Genomic DNA, 17,808 nt, shown 5'->3' on the forward strand with positions numbered 1-17,808 from the left:
GTGATGGAATCGAGCTGATTGAGCCCGTCGTTGGTTGATATTATGGGTCTAATTTAAGGTGCTCAGTATCTAGAGTGGCCGTGAACTCTGTAACGGTGGATTTACTACGACACGGTGAACACTGGAACGGTGGATTTATTACGACAGGAGATGCTGCATCATAGATAGCTTCGAGCAGACATACAAAAGTTTATATAACCTGTTAGACATAAACCGGATCTGTTGCCACGAAGGTTCGTCGGGAATGTAACAAATTGGTTCCTGTAGTTGATTTGATGTTCTACTGAGCAGACTAATAGGCGAGTAGCGAAACTGGTCTCATGATGTTGTGTTAGTTGCTGTAGTCTAAAGAAACTAGAATAACAAAGAGACGCCATCTTAATTCAGTGAAAACAATTCAACTAGCAACCAGGCTACATGTCACAAGCAACACTGAAAATGTGCAAGCCTTACAAAACTTTGTTATTCCGTTTGTTTCTTCTAGCCAATATAAAAATCTGAAGCGACTTCTAAGTTTCTCGACCAGCTAAAACATAGTTATATCCGCAGGAATGGTATTTTGCAGCCGCAAAACCATCTTAGGCCAAAATTAATTGTTTGCATCATTTGGTAGTCGTTACACTCATGCTGAATTTCGTCCTCCCATCAAATCAAACCATTTTCTCTTTGGCGTTTCTAAACACGATGGTATTGTAACAAAGTTGGTTTGAGGACATGATTTTTATCTTTAAAATATTTAGTAATTTTAATTAATTGCATAACAATACTTCCTTAAAAACAATGCCACATAATGCTAAAAATTGAACATGAGCATGAGAATGATGACCGTACAATTCGTAGTTGCTACTCCGTGATTGGCCAGAACAAGCGAAATTGCACAGAGATTCAACGAATGGGGCCTGGGAGTAGCTATCCATCCTCAATGTGTACGTTTCAAGAGTTTTATAATTTGCAATGTCAATAACGGCGCCAGCCATGTCCTTGCAGTCATCGGGGAAGGAAAGGAATGTTAGTGCAGCAAACGTTGTTATGGAGACTGTGTATACCTCTGCATCTCCACGTTTGCCACGGGACTTTTTGTTAGTAGTATGGAGTAAAGAGTCACACAAATCTGGATTCACCTTTATAAGTGATACAATCTGTGCAACTCTCAGAAGTGTTATCATGTGTTTATTGCTGTGGGCAGCCGGCTGCCGAGAATTTATGAAAGATTTATCGTTTTTTGAATTAATTTGGAAATGCTCGTTTGGTAAAAAAGCAACTTCAGCTCCAGGCTGCCGACAGTCGGGAGCTCATGTTTAGTTGAATCTAACGGTATGTTCACGATTTCATTATTCCTTGTTTCTTTTTTCCGGCAAATCACGACATTCTAAAAACAATACAATACCATTCTAAAAATAATACAATACCAATACCAATAGCGATTACCTTTAGTGTTTCGAGAAATTGGTCGATATAGATATGGCAATACCTATGTAATTGAAGACTTCATAATACAAGTATTATTTATCGTGTATAAACTTTGGTATTTATATAGCAAATAAAATGACAATTATATATTGGTTTCTTTCTCCGCGAACAATTAAATAAGATGTCGGTTGTTATGTTATCATTATTCGCGCGCGTTTTTAGGCTAATTGAAGTGTATTTTAAATGGTATAAAATAAGCACTACCGAAATACCTGAATCGAATATGCAACCGATGACGCTAATTTTTACACTAATTACTAGAACAAAATTGGAGACAATAAGAACGAAAAGAAAGTAACCTGTCACCTTTTACGTCAATAAACTAGCTAGAATATTTTTATACTCATGAAGCAATCTAGCTAACATGACAAGTTGAAAGTATTCAATACAATGGGAAAAATTAATTAATTTGATTTCAATAAATTAATTAATGAGAGTAAAAGTAAGTCAATGAATATGACAATGAAACATATGGTCGGTATTAAGTCAGACCGGACCAAGTGACACCGTACTGACCTCGAGAAAACGAGTTTAAAGTTTGAATCGTTGCATCCCCTACATTATAATCTGAAACTAATCCTTGCCACAACTCCCGCTTACTGTAACATATTTCAAATCAGCCAAAAGTCGAATGTAGCTGAAGAAATATTCTATTCAGTGCTGTGATAATCTTATCCTTTAAGGCTCTGCGACCCAGTCCAGTCTGACCCAACATCGATCATATATTCTTCGTGCTGATATAACTGCTGCACATTGGTAAATAGCTTCTGATACTTCTCACGACCTGCCAATTCTCAACCCCTGATATATGAATCAACAGTCATCATTTCACTCGTACAAGACCATGCGTATTCCCCACGCACATTAAATGCCCCATGGATTAGTTTCCTAGTTGGCCAAATAACTAAACAAACAAAGAAATTAGTTTGATCAGTCCAAAGAAATGTCAGCTCGATTGGCATCGACCCACGGATACGTGTTCCCTTACAATGTTATCAAATCAAAAAATATTTAAAATTACATACCACATAATATGTGCAATTCTGAATATAATAAAATGAAGACTACTTAATTATTTGCAAGAAAATAAAATCGGAAACTTTAGTTGCATAACTAAGATGGTTCATTTTCAAAGATAGCACTGTTGATGAATCACCTTATAAAAAAGGTGATAAGGGACGCGTACGAAAATAGCTGATCACCGCCTTATTGAAAAGAAGCAGGATAATGTACAAAAAGTTTGATCAATTCGCTTCACCCAAATTTCTGAGAAAAAAAAATCGCAAAAAAAGTGTTTTTATTACGCTTATACCCTTAGCCACCCCCCCCCCCCCTCCCTTTAATATGGGGTGATGAACCCATTTTCGCTATGTTTATGTTATCACCCTACCCATTTGAAGCCGTTGGTTAGACCAGTATCTGCCATCTTTGTTCAGCGTATTTGTGTAATTATATTGCAATTGTGTAATTATATTGGTTCTTAACAACGAAGCAAATGTTGATGTCAATTTTTACCCATTCCATTGATTGTAGGGCGAAAAATTAATGAATTGGTGAGAGACCCTGCTATGGTGAAAACAGGCACTTTGCTCTAACATTCCACTAAGGGGCGATTTCTTCAACCTTCCTTAACTTTTAAACCAGGTTAAACAGTACGTTTAAACCTGGTTTAAGCCGCTCATGAACAGTGCTTTTTGAAACACAAATAGCCAAATAGTTTTTTGGAGCTGTCGTCAATCCGGACTGTCACTAAGTTAGTGTCAGATTCTGATGAGACGAAGTCGAAACGCAGATTCCATAACTAATTTATTACAAAAATGTGTCCGAGAAAAATGTTATCATGTTGTATACATTGTAAAATTATATACCGGCGATATTGAATTTTGCTTACTCTCAGATTGTCCACTATATAACTATGACTATTAATATGACAATTTTCTTGAAAATTTTCTTTCCAGCAATACATAAGGCAACTTGTGGAATGGTTAACTGACCAAACGCCTTCGTCGCCGAATGACATCTACGCCTTACCGCCATGCCGGCCATGCTACTATACAAACCGCCCTCAGGATAGTTCAACGTTTGGACATAACCCCTATGCTAAGCGAAACTCGGAACTGATAAACTCACTGCTAAGCCTGCCGAAAACAATGAAGGATGCTGGAAAATAGACAACCTTAGTACATCGCATAATGCAAACATGTGCAACGTTTCTCAATGCCGTTACACCGCCTACAACGAATGCCACTGACAATATTTAGTTCGCCAATTCTTGTGTTGCAACGTTGCCAAGAACAGTATGACCGTCGAATCCATATTGATGTTACATCTTGTGAGACATTGATGGTAATGTCCCACCATATCTGCAAGTTTCGTGTCTGAGAATGAGTAATTTATAGTTGATGATTTTGTTGCAGTGCTCTGTTACATGTACAACACGTGAAAATAAACTTTTGATTCAACTTTAGATTACTATTATTGCAATTTTCTTTTACTCACATGTTGGTTATTTCGGACAAGTATGATAAACAAACTATATATGGGATTCCCGAAAATATTTATTTTATTTCTGGAACAATAAATATTAGATGTTCGTTCTACGCATTAACCAGCTGTGTTTATAGTTCTGGTGATGGTTATCTATGCTGCACAACATTCCCAGTAACAATATCTAGTGTGAAATATGATTGGCGAATTCACAAATTTATCAGCGAATTGTGAATTGAATAAATTGTGACTCGACAGTACACCCAATTATTAAAAAATTTACATAATGTTCTTTCAACGACGACCCTTTCCCACTTATTACACTTCGTAGTTCGTGATTTATTTATCACATAAACAGGGTTTTTAATGTGAATTGTATGCCAAGTTGTCAGTACAAAACGTGTGACACAACGAGTACAGTTGTGGTAGTAGTGCTACCTAGTATAAAAATTTACCAACGCCTGAATTCCAAATTTTAGTTGCTGTTGTTCTTCTTCTTACGTTCGTTGTTCTGTTCTTTCTGTGTAAGTATTATCAACAGGCGGCGGAAAATGCTGATGACATCGTAGAACAAATCCAGCGAGTGAGCAATACAATCGTTGCTTCCCATGCGATGCTTTTCCATGATCATTTGAGTATCGAAAAGCACAAATCCGGACATTACAGCAAATCCAACGTACAAATTAATCTGAAAAAAAATAAAATAAATAAAAAGTTTTCTTAGTACTATTATGATATGGATCTATATAATTACAGCTATGAATATGAAAACGAATATGTCTTTTGTGGAATGTTATTACTATATTCTGCAAATTATAGATATTTAAAGTGAATAATCAGTATTATTCAATATAACGAAGGACTGCTTTTCCAAAAGAGTTATTTGCAGTTTTTACAAAGAGAGTTTTAAAAAAGAGAATATAACTACTAGAGGTACGATTTTCTGGCGGGTTGTCACCACTATGAACCTCTTCACTACATTCCCATTAACCAGACAAATATATTGTTTGCATTTTGAAATCGCCATATTGAATTCAACGTTGAAAGTTGACAATTTGAGGAAAACGAAAATAAACAGTGCAGTGCAATTTAGTTAAAAAATGTTCATACTTTTTTAAATTAAAACATATTTTTAAGTTGCTAGTTTGTAATACTTCTCTGTAGCTGTGAAATTATTTTGTGAACGATGCGGAAATGAAAACTTAGCAATAAAATCGTGACTCGAAAAATGGCCATATTGGACAGTTTGAGGGTTAAAAGAAAAGCTAGCTTTTGTGAGCTGGCAATATATTTTTCGGCTTTCTCATTACAAAAACTAGCTACAAAAGCATTTTTGAGTAAAACAAAAATTTGGGCAGCAGAGGGTTAAACAAAAAAATGTGATTTAATGGAATGTCTATAACAGAAGCTACACCCCATTAATTCATGAAAATTGGTGGTTTTTTTTTTAAATTCGAGTATCACTCAACATGGATTTACATGAAAATGGAACTACCTATTCAAGCAAATTTGAGTACTAGTAAAAGTTTCTGAATGCCGTAATAATCAAAATGAAAATTCGTTCATGTTCCAATACATTTTCAAATCCAACTTTATTCCAGATTTTCAATTACAACTTAATTTCAGCCAATCGTTGAAAATCCACCGAGAATGTTTAGTTTAGTTTAATTTAGTTCGGTTAATGTAGATAGAGAGAAAGCTCGGCGTTCACATAACTTGAATGAAATTTCATTAAGCTCTCTATATCCTGCCGGGCGCCCAATAGATCACAAAAAATACAATGACCTGCAGCAGCTGCTACCATACGTACTGTATACGTTATGCACAGTTTCTACAAAAATTTAAGAACATCTACTACAGCGGAAGATAACGATGATGATAAGTTCCTCGATAATAATTAGTGGCCTAAGTTCATGTTTTGAGAATTTCGTTTTTTTTGTCTACGCTAGACCGGCCCAAGTGATTTTAATTTTTTTTATAAACAAAACTAAAAACATTGAATTTATGTTCAAAACTATCCTAGCATAATGAGCCCTATGAGAAGAAAATGCAGAGAAAAATTAATGGTCGCAATTAAAACGTAAAAACCAAATTCTGTTATTTTCATTTTCCGTTATATCTCAGAACAAGTTTTTTGCAGTTAGGCCATTCTTGCGCTGAGCCCTTCATATAACAAATAAATATTGTCTACACTGCCCATAATCGCAAGTCAGTCCCATGTTCTATGAGAATCCCTATCTACATGGGACTATGTGATATGTGGGTACTGTTCATATGGGACTGACATTAGTTAGTGTTATTTTGATTTTTTTGAATAAATCAATAATTTTCAGTGTGTCATTTGGTAGTATAATAAAAATAAAACCCAACCCTGTGGTTAACTCAAAATTGATAAATTCATATGGGACTGTTATGTGGGTACCGGCAGTGCAGCAAACGTTTTAAAATCATTTTCAATATAGTTAGTTCAACAATAGATTAACCATTACCTGGTATAATATCGAATAGAAACATTTTTGTTGTTCTATACTCGACTGTAAAACAACGGGTTGTTAAGAACCGTACCAAAATATACTTTTTTCTACAGACACAAGAACCATTTTTTTCTTTAACAAGAAGAGATATTCGCACAAGTATGAAATCATATCATCAGATCATCGAATTGGTTTTTCTATTCGTGCATGTAAAGTTCTTACGACGACAATGAAATTATTAAGCTAGAGCTTGAACATTTACATGGGATACCTAAGAGAAGAGACGACAACAGGCTTCTTGCTCTTCTTAATTTTCCCGACTGGGCCCTGCAGTAAATCTAAAGACAACAAACGTTCATCGTTGCCAGATTCCTTTTGTATGCTTTTCGCAATTGCTGAAAATAATTGTACCTCGAAAATCGCACCTCAACCAACAATTTACAATGCATAAGCTGCATTTAAAAATTTAATTTAATTTTTATTCGTGTCAGTATACGTAACTATATCGTCATTCATGACTTTTTTCAATTTGCATGAAATGTTGATGTGTATGAAAAGTAGCCAGAATAGATTCAGCAGCACTGATTTCCATCCCGTTGGTAAATATCCATATCAACTTTTGAATAGGGCTAATAAGATTTGTAAACAAACTTTTGTTTTGCTGATTTCTCTTAATTTGTTATCAACACAGACAACATTTGAAATTGATTCTGCCAAGGGTAAAGATGTTGATTCATGTGTATTTTTCATAAAATTCAACTCGTTGGCGGAATAATGAGCGAAATAAGTTTGTTTACAAAAGTCTCATTAGCCCTTTTGAAGAATTACTATTGATATAATAAACGCTCATGATTAGCAAAACGACCAATCAGAAGCTGGTTCAATATTGAGGTTAGGACTGGATCAAATTGGCTACGCGATTGTCTTCTCTTCTCTTAGTGGGATACCAGTGTTTTTTTTTTGAACTAAGAGCTGCCAGTTTTCCGGCTTTTGTGTCCGCCTAACTCTTAATATAGTAACTCTAATAAGCTTTGTATGGGCTTCCCTCTTTACTTCCCCTCTCAATACTCATGCTCGTTTCGCTTCACTTTTTGACACTTTGCTAGTCTGTGTACACGCCACCGAAAAACTACCTAAAATTCAGTACTTTTGACTTAATCTCGTGGTATCGTGTAGGAGGGTAAAATTAGGTAAACCGTGTTGAAGATAAGTTCCATTTAACAAAGAGAATAGGAAAAGAGACGAATAGTGTGAAGCCAAAAATACCTTATTGAGCAGACCAATCGTGCAATGTAAATAAACATTACTCATGCCTGAGTTGGAGGAGATAAGTATTGTAAATCTATCAAAAAAAAAATTGAATTTTCGTCAGAATTTAGTGCAATCGTGATTGTAAGGTGCATTCTAGAGTCTATGTATGAGTAAAAACAAGTTTTAGAATTATTTCATCTCTTTGTTTCGAAATGCACATCGTTTGATATACAAATTCAACGATCGACAAAAGGTTTGTTTTCAAAATATAATAGGAGTCATTTAAAGTGCTGCCTTTGGAAACGGTTGCCAAATTCTAGTGTTGAAATCATCGTAAAGGGAGTGTTGCCGTTTTGACTGATTTTCACTCTGCGTCTCTTTCACTATTCTCTTTGCCATTTAACTACGGCAAAAATAATAACTCAACCTTGAGTTTAATTTACTTAAATTTTAGTTGAATTTACCTAATTTTGAGTATACCCCAAACAACTTAACAACTTACTGCACGGAAGACCTCGACTGAGTCGAATCTCTCGTTTTGTTTTTCACAACACTAATAAGTGCGAAAGCGACGCACAGCTCAAAAGTACCTAAATTTAAGTTAAAAGAACTTATTCTGTAGGTTATTTTATGGTTGCGTGTATAAAGTCCCCATTGAAAATCCTCCCGATTTTTCCACCGACTAAATCGGCTTGCGTCGGTACAATCGGCCGACAATGCCATCGTTTAATCGGTCGATGATTGCACCGACTCTTATGTAGGTTTAACATGGACGTCGGCCGACGCGACAACCGATTAAATATGACCGACGAAATCTGTTGAAATAGGTCTATTTCAACCAATTAAATCCATCGGTTAGTTGGTAGTTTAAAACTGCAACCAGAATCACACAGATTAAATCTGGTGATTGATATGGTGACAAAAATTGTTCACCCACGAAACCCAACTTAGTCGGTTAATTAATCTGTCGACCTCGAAGCACCCAATCTCGTAAGTCGACCGGGAAATTTATGAACTGTCAAATTTTCTATGGGGTTGTCTGTACTTTTTTCCATATACATTTTGACAACATACCATTCAGGAATTATACAATTTACGGTGACATGCATAGAGAGAATAGGGAGAGAGACGAAGAGTGAAAATCAGCCAAAACGGCAACACTCTCTTTATTATGATATCAACGCATGAAGTTTGGCAACCGCTTCCCCAGCTATAATTTTAAATGACTTCAATTTTGTTTTGAATTCACTTCGTGTCGTAATCAATAATAATTTTGTTTTCGGTGAAAATTAAAATGAAGTGTGTCGCGAGTTTTTGTAGAAACCAATTCATGGGATTTCGGAATATAACTTTTTTTTGAATTCCAGCGAAAAAGCATTTAAGGCTGAAGTGGATTGCTTTCTGTAAGCTCCCAGATGAATACATCATTACTGATAATTCAATAGTAATTCTTCAAAAGGGCTAAAGAGATTTTTGTAAACTAAATTGTTGCGCTCATTATTCCGCTGCCGAGTTGAATTTCTTGAAAAATACACATGAATCAACATCTTTACCCTTGGTAGAATCAATTTAAAATGTTTTCTGGATTGAAATTATAACAAATTAAGAGAAATCAGCAAAACAAAAGTTTGTTCACAAATCTTATTAGCCCTATTCAAAAGTTGATATGGAATTGCAGGATGTGCAGCGTAAGATATTTTGGATTCTTTGTAACCATTTTATACATAGCTAACAATATTTCCAGTTCCATTTCAACTACGATGATCTTTATTGTATATTGGAAAACGGCAGACTTTTGAGGTTCCCAAATGCTTTTTTCGTTTTCAATTTTTGCCCATTCTCTGTGCAACCTTAACAGGATTCAGTAAGTTTAAATCAGTCTGTGGGTTCAATGACCATTTCAAGCAAATCGTTAGGAACAACATTGGCAGCATTTTCCAATAGACGCTCTGGATTATCGAAGACGATCGAAAAGTAATTGAATTCGATATTTTTTTACGAAAAGGCGACTTTAATCTTAATTTTGTCCATTCTTTGCATTTCACAGACTTGTCCGAAAATTGAACGGTCTCAAACAACGGAATATCCGGCAGAGTAGAAGCATAAAACTACTCCGACAGAAGATAATTCGTATGAAAAAGTAATCCGGTAATAAAGAGGATGCAGCTTCAAAGTTATCTAACCCTTATCCAGACAATATTTTGATGAGGGCTGAAGAGAGCAAAAAAGTGGATCGGTAGGACAATTTCGGACAGTTTTGAATATCGTTTTGCTTCTGGGTCAAAAGGGTACAATTTTTTTGGCGATGGAAAGAACATTCCCATTCCATCAATTGCAGTATTACCTGCAAACCCTTCATTTCGATACAGCAGTTCTGAGAGAAGTGTTTACTTTGATGGGAACAAAAGTAAACTGTATGTCCCTACACTGAAAAAAATCCAAACGTTAATTCTATTTGCTTCAAACCGCTTAAAATTCATATGAAGAAGAAATGCTATTGTTATCACGCGCACACATACCTTCTATGTGTCAACTGTATAAACTATGTATGCACACACATAAGTTATATGTGCATATTGTTATAGAATGGGGTTTTATGTGGCTAATAGTTATGAAATGTGAATGTAAGATTAATATTTCTTGTAAATACACACATTAGGTTTATGTGCCAGCAAATAGTGTCTATATGCCTCCGTTAATTGCAAAAATCTATGTGTAAAATCAATAGGCATAACGTTTACTTTTTTTTGAGTGTAGTTGAAAAGTTATTGTAACAACAAAAATATTTTGATGATATAACCAAATACATATTTGTATTTGATATAACGATTCCTGGACAGCAGAGTAAAGCAACCCATGCACTAGCATTCATGTTGGTAGGTGTTTCCAGTAGCTGAAAACAAATAGTAGCGCGCTATTTTTCCGGATATTCTATGGCAGAAGGTTTCATGAAGCCGACATCGATTGATAGAGCAGAACGTATAGGATTGAAGGCACATTTTGCTACCTCCAATTGTTGTCCAAATAAGGTGCGAATGTGGAATGATTTTGGACAGAATCATTCAGAGTCAGGTATTGAGCAGCCCCCTTCTAAAGCACCCTGCCAGCGATGAACGATCTTTTGAGTTGATACCGGATGCTGTTCACGTTTCCAAAAGATGTGTTCAAGGACGGGTGAAAAATCGATTTACCGTGCGAGTTACAAGCCATCTATTAAGGAAAGCATCGTTTGAGAGCCAATAAAACTATAGATTCGAGTTTTTGTGCAGAAATAGTTTACGTCAAGGTTTACGTTCATTCTGTTTTACAATTTTTGAGATAGTCTGACTCAAAATTTAGTGGAGTTTCAAGATATACAGACCTCATATTACTTAAAAATTTGTGGGTTTTTTCTAATATATTTGACACGGCTCAATGCGTTAGCACGACTGAGCCGTGGATCTTTCGTGTTTTTACAAGAGGTAAAAATAAAAAAATAACATTGCAGCCTGTCCGTCGGGTCTTGTTGACGCAGCTTGCTGCTGCGTGTTGAGATCGTCTTCCTTGGTGGTGAAACACTAGGTACGTTGTCTGCCGCACCTTGGAGGTCATTCGGTCTGTCTTTTCTCACGTTTTCGTTAACGTCCATGTCGTCATCGGTACTGCATTCATGATGCTCACAGTCGGATGTTCTTATTTGTTGTTTGTGGTTACGGGTCGCTGTTGTAAGTCCTTCTTCATCGGTATTTGATTCCTTATTGACGGTGTTGATTATTGGTTTGGAAACATTTGGTGTAATCGTTGTTACTTCGATGTTGGTAATGGTAGTTGGTTTAGCGTTACTGGGCACGATCGTTGAGCTGATACTTGTTACTGTCCGGTCCGCAGTAGTTGGTTTACCAACTGGTTGGTGTTTAGCATGCGACGACTGTATACCGGCTTTGGTCGTAACAGGTGGAATTTCCTTAGCAGTCTCTGTGCAAGGTTTTCCGTGGTGTAACGGTTGATCACAATATTGACATGTAGGAATTTGCCTTGGGTACGTGACTAGTGTTCTTTGAGAATATTCAACACCTTGAGGTAATTTGCATGTGAGGGTCAAGGAGGAGGGATAGGTTTTGTCGGACGCATTCTCACCACACAAACACCGTTACGAAGTCCTGGGAAGAAGTTCCTCCAAGTAACTTCCTTAACATTATTCACCTCTCCGTATTTCGACATAAGCTATTTGATAGCGGAGGAACTAGTACGTGGTGCCAGGTCATGTATCTTTATTTCAATACTGTCAATATTTATATACGTTAGGATACTGCATCAAATGTCATTACACTCGACGACGTGTTTAAAGTTGTTCTACGAAGCAAATGATTCTGCTTGACTAATGTTTTTGAACATAATCAGAACCGCATGACGTAAATAGTAGAATTAACTTCTACTACGTTGAACTTCATGTTCACCTTCAACATTTGCTCCACTTCACGAATTGATGGTCCTACCGGACATTTCGAGTAGTCAACAGCTTACCCGCAACGGGATATAAACTTCCTTGGACTATCACTCATTGTTTGTTCATGTTTCACACACTAGGTAGGTGTCAATTTTTACTTTAGCAAGTAGACCAAGCGGCGCGTGGGTAAATTTGATTACTTGCACTGCTATAGCAGCGGAGCGATTTCTAGCTTCTGAACCGAGCAAGATGAGAAACCGGACTGAATTAGTGGTTTTCATTTTTACTAGCATAACAGACATTTGGCATACACCCTTCTTCTTGTTTACGACGAATGCGAGATTCGTTCGAAAGTGGTTTGTATTGCTTTCGAACGAATCTCGCATTCGTCGTAGACAAGTATAAGGATGATTATTTTGAAAAGTTATCCTATAGATCATTTGGCATAAAGCACATTTGTCATAATTTTGAGATGTGGTCATTCTGCAGGTTATCTGGCATGACGGACATTTGGCATAACTATTTTTACATTCTGGAAAACGGTCATTTGACAAAATGGACATTTGGCGCAATGATTCTAAGTGATCTCACTGAAGGTCATTTGGCATGACAGACTTATTTGTAGTTTTTTAACGAATGACTCGTAAATTTAAAGCTACGCTGAGCAATAATAATATGCTGTCTTCCATTACCTAATATTGATTATATTTCGAGTGAATACATTTTATAACTGATTTTGCCTTTTGATATATGAACAATTCTTTTGAAACTCATTTTTTGGAATTCTTATGTTTGATCATTTTCGCAATTATGGATTTTTTGTCTATGACTTACGTTGTAGTAGTGTAGATTTAACATTTATGCTTTGTTTTGGTTCCCATTGCTATGATCGCCAGAAAGTATTAGTTTTCCATACAGCGTTTCAATCATTAAAATTATCCTTCTTTATATCATGAGCTGTTCTTTCATACTATAAATCGTTCGATCCAAATGATAGTTAACAGGGTGGAGCAAAATTATTGTTTTTTCAGCACAGCACTTGTTTGGTCCCATTTGGAGTCCCAAATAACTGTACAAAATTTGGAGTCGATTGGTTTTGACGTAGCGCATTGCGTTTGAAATTTGTATGGAAATTAGCATGGGAAAACCTACTTTTTTGCATTTTCAATTCTACAGACTACAATTCTTCCTGCAGTATGCCAACAATTAGATGTGTAGTCCAGGATATACTGAACAACTTTGCCGAAGGAGGTATGGTGTTAAAATGTCTCTAAAACAAGTTATAGTTGTTCAAAATTTTGTCAGGCCCCCTTAAGGAAAATCTAAACTAAATAATCAAAAAGGGTTATGAGGCTGTATCTAGGAAATAAAGTAGAATACTTGAAGAGTTACGGTTTTTAAAAAAGAAAAACAAATATATGTCCCGAGTCTTTACTGTAATCATCGGTTATTACACAGTTCTATCACTTGGGGCGAAACCAGTGTAATGCAGAATCGCCGCATAACCGAGACCAAGGAAGCGGCGCATTTGGATCTGGGGGGGTGGCAGAGTGTTGACTACGCCCGTCAACAACCACCGCTTCGTTACCCCCACTAAATGTTGCGCCACTACACGCCGCACCCGACCTGATGAAAGGATCGGAAGCAACCTGAAGGACGTAAATATAAACAAATCGCCATCGTAAATCTATACTATATTCTACTGCTATACAAAAATCAAAATGAACTAAACTATTGGCTTAATTGAATTTCTGCGTTAAACTTATAAATCTACTACTATTGCTAGTGCTATTGTTAAATCTACTTAGTGAATAACCTAGTAAATAGCAACATAAGCTAGGAAAGACATAGTGTTAGGTGAAAACAATAGGTTTGTTCCAGTACCAGGAGAAACTGGAAGTACTTCCTGTACTATCTTCTTCTCTTTTTTCTTCTTCTGGTGGCAAACCGGAGTGAAAAGGAGCAAGAATTTTTTGCTCCGGAGCAACAGGGAGTAACTTCCATGTACTGGAACAAACATAATGTATGCTAATTTCTGCTCGTTTATGCTACCTTATTCTAGACGAAAACAGTGAAGTAGTGATCATAACCGCGTTCATTTGACTAAAAGCTATTATTGGCATAGGTCAGTGTAAGCATTGAGGTAAGACTTTATACTTAAATTCGACTGGGATAACAACATCAATCATATACAACATACAGGGTACGATCGTTCGGAATAGACAGTGTTGCCAGAAAATTTTAGCCGAAGCTAGATCGCTAAAAGTATGTAGAAAAGTTGTTGAATTATTGAACACTGAATTAGAAATTACATTTTGCAGGAATTTTATAATTGCATTCTACCACGGAATAAATTGTTTTATTTAGATCCAGCTTCGTTGTCTCCGCAACAGAGATGCCCTGTTGCTAATAAATCTTTCGAATTATCTTAATAACTTCATATTGCTAAAAAATCGTGATTTTTTACTAGTTTTGGAAAACATTTCTGCTATCATTCTGATATGACATTTTGCCCTTGAATGCATAAATTTCTTTATTCTTTGGCACACGTTTTTCGAAATTGATACGATATACCTCTCGTTGAGGCTTTATATAACAAAATTAGGTAATGTTGGCAAATGATTTCACTTTTTAATACTACCGCCCTCCCCCTAAAGTCAATAAGCGGTTTGTATGCCTCCCAATTCGCCGTGCCTCCCAATTCAAATGATAAAACGGGGCAGCTGGATAAGTCTATTTTGAGCCATCACTACTATTATTTGCAAGCTTGAGCTTGTACGACCATCCCTGGCTGCTACTCCGCTATCGATCTGGGCTAGCTGAAGTTGCACAGGGAATCAGTAGATAATTATGTTTGGGAGTAGTGAAACATCTTTCAATGTGCAACTCCTGGTAATCCTAAAGTGTTTATTGATCAATATCGACGTCGGCCAGGCCCAAACGTAGATCGCGGAAGGGAAGAGAAGGAAATGTTAGTCCTATACTTGCTTTTGCTAGAGACCGTATATATTACTGCGCACTCCACAAGTACCACGGGCGATGGATATTTGTTAGTTGAATTCTACGTCTTTATTTCCCGACGCCAGAGAGGTGACTCCACTATCTGGACTAGATATCGATCCATCAAACTCGTGGACCGGGGACCAAGGGAAGACGTGACCAGATTTTTTCACCTCAGAAACGACCTCGGATGGGATTGAGAACCCAGACCAAGCGGAATGAGTGGCGGGTACGCTTACCACTCAACCACCGGCGCCATTATTTCGTATATGTTAATCCTTTACCGACCAGCGCTTTCAAATGTCTTTATGCAAAAATGATTGAATTGGATTATAAACTGTGCTGAAATAAATTCAATAACCCAAAAATAGGTACCAATATTTAGCCATAAAAATAAATATTCATTAGGCTTAGGTAAAGTATGTGTATCTGACGTCTATGCCAAAAAAAATCCTATGTCGCATGACGAAGTTTTATCGTAACCTGTGTTAATGCAACTGACGTGGATTTAATCAGTTCATATATGACGTCACATTGTTTGTGAATTCAAGTGCTCTTTTCAGCTGATGTAAAATATGAATCAATAATGAAATGCAAATACGACACAGGATTCTTCTGCATTTCGATTAGTTTTTGTCATTTGTAATTTTAAACTGTTGTAATGTTAATGATTAAACAGAAAATAATTGAAAACACTCAGCTACTTACCTCCTGTACGAAGTATGATCGGAACATTAAATTTCCCAGACTGATCAGAGCCATTGCGCTTAAAGTGCTCATAAGGATTCCGCCAAGGAACAGATAACTACCGCGTTTCGCCAACAGTGCGGCGGCACTCAGACATGTGAATATGGTAGTGGTTCCGACAAGAGCTGTCACAACAATGGCCGGGTTTATGCGAATAACCTGTTCAAGCAAGATTCCCAACGAGTGCCCGGAAAAAGCACCAAATCCAAGTAGCATTGCAAGACGCATACCGAAGTTTTTACCATTGTCGGGTGTGAAAATAAGTCCTAGCACCAATCCAAATGTTATGAGTGCGCTGATCATGCCTGCTTCCCAAATTCCACTTAGGTGTACCATAGATCCAAAGGTAGCTGCTGCGCATGTTGCTGTCAGGCAAGCATATACTTTCGACAGATGATACCGTACACTTGGTTCTCTGAAAAAAGGCACATATTAGTTAATTTTGCGGTAGAATCAGGCGTCGAATCTGCTAGCGCTGTTAACATTTGAAAACAATTAACAGTGACTTGCGGAAGACCTTGAGGTTGATTGCCTTTTCAAAATACACACATAAACACATACGTGTTTAACGCTTAGTAGTATCGTTGTATAGTCGAAATAGAACGACCATTTCATGGATTTTTAGTCATATACTGTTCACTTTATTCAAATATACAATGTAACGAATATTAAATGAAAACTTACAATTTTTGCCCCATGTTACGCATGAATCGTTGATAGGAAAAATTGGAGAATGACGTGGCCATTGTGATCTTGGCTATATTTTCCAGAAACCTGTTGTATTGTTTGTCAACCAAATATTGAATCAAGCTCCAAACATATAATTTTATGCTCCAATAGAGAAGTATCCCAAATTACGACTTATGTATTTTATTTTTTCCTTTTCTATACATGTAAGACACTCCCGCTGGCTGAAATTTCTTTTGCACGAATGACGAATGAACGAAGCAATCGCGAAAAGCAGTACACACCAGAGACGGTAAATAAATAGTAAGACGGGCGGCGATTTTTGAAGTAAATCTGGCGGCACGGTTTATTGGAGGTTCGTTCTAGTACCACCCGACACGGAGAACTTTGTTTAATCATCGATAGCATATTTTTGGGTCTGGGTCATTTAACATAACGAACATTTGGCATAATGGTCATTTGGCATAATTTTGAAAATTGATCACACTGAAGGTCATTTAGCATAACGGACATTTGGCATAATTTATTTTATCTTCAGGATAACAGCCATTTGGCATAATTTCCAATTTTGCATAAAGTGACAGTAATTTGGTCTAATGGACATTTGGCATAATTTTGAAAAGTGATCACACCAGCGGTCGATTTCCACTTTTTATCTACAGGGAAACAGACTTCATTTTAGGCTGTGCGAGAAGTAAGGTCATTCAGAAAAAATTTGAGCCGTACTGTGGCTGAAGGTCCAAAATCACCTCACTTCAAGTAGCGTGCTGCCCGTTATCACTGTCGTTCCATCGGACTTATGTGAATTTATACCCCCTATATTTGAATAATCCGGTCAATCGATTAGATCACAGGTTTGCTTGCGGGGGGCCGCCGACTCTGATCGCATTAAGCGCGATTCAGACGATACATCAGCTTCCGTCAACGTCAACGGAACGTCACCGTTCCGTCAGGATAAGTTAAATACTTTCTCTTACGCCCGTTCACACGTGCCGTACGTCAAAACGTTCCGTGCCGTTGATGTTGTGTGTGAATGTCTCCATTTAACTGCATGTAACTTATCCTGACGGAACGGTGACGTTCCGTTGACGTTGACGGAAGCTGAAGTATCGTCTGAATCGTCCTTTACACTGACTTCGTTCCAAGTGCTAAAGCAGTATAACAACCGATGATTGAATATATCCCAGTCAAAAAGGGCAATTTGGTGGCTAACGGGGGGCTATTTGTCAAGTCGGATGCGCTAATTCCCCTTCAATTTGCCAGCAA

The 17,808-nt window shown here is 37.0% G+C and overlaps 1 protein-coding gene across 1 annotated transcript; it reads right to left on the minus strand.

Moving 5' to 3' along the window:
* Positions 1-4,008: 4,008 nt before the first annotated feature.
* On the minus strand, positions 4,009-16,828 carry LOC131689216 (bax inhibitor 1). Its single transcript, XM_058974154.1, has 3 exons — positions 16,540-16,828; positions 15,817-16,270; positions 4,009-4,645 (listed from the first exon to the last, which is right to left on the minus strand). Exons 1-3 carry the CDS (start codon positions 16,599-16,601, stop codon positions 4,433-4,435), a joined length of 729 nt encoding a protein of 242 aa, XP_058830137.1. The 5' UTR covers positions 16,602-16,828; the 3' UTR covers positions 4,009-4,432.
* Between the last annotated feature and the right edge of the window lie 980 nt (positions 16,829-17,808).

The sequence above is a fragment of the Topomyia yanbarensis genome, chromosome 3, assembly GCF_030247195.1.
Source record: "Topomyia yanbarensis strain Yona2022 chromosome 3, ASM3024719v1, whole genome shotgun sequence".
Lineage (NCBI taxonomy): Eukaryota > Metazoa > Arthropoda > Insecta > Diptera > Culicidae > Topomyia > Topomyia yanbarensis.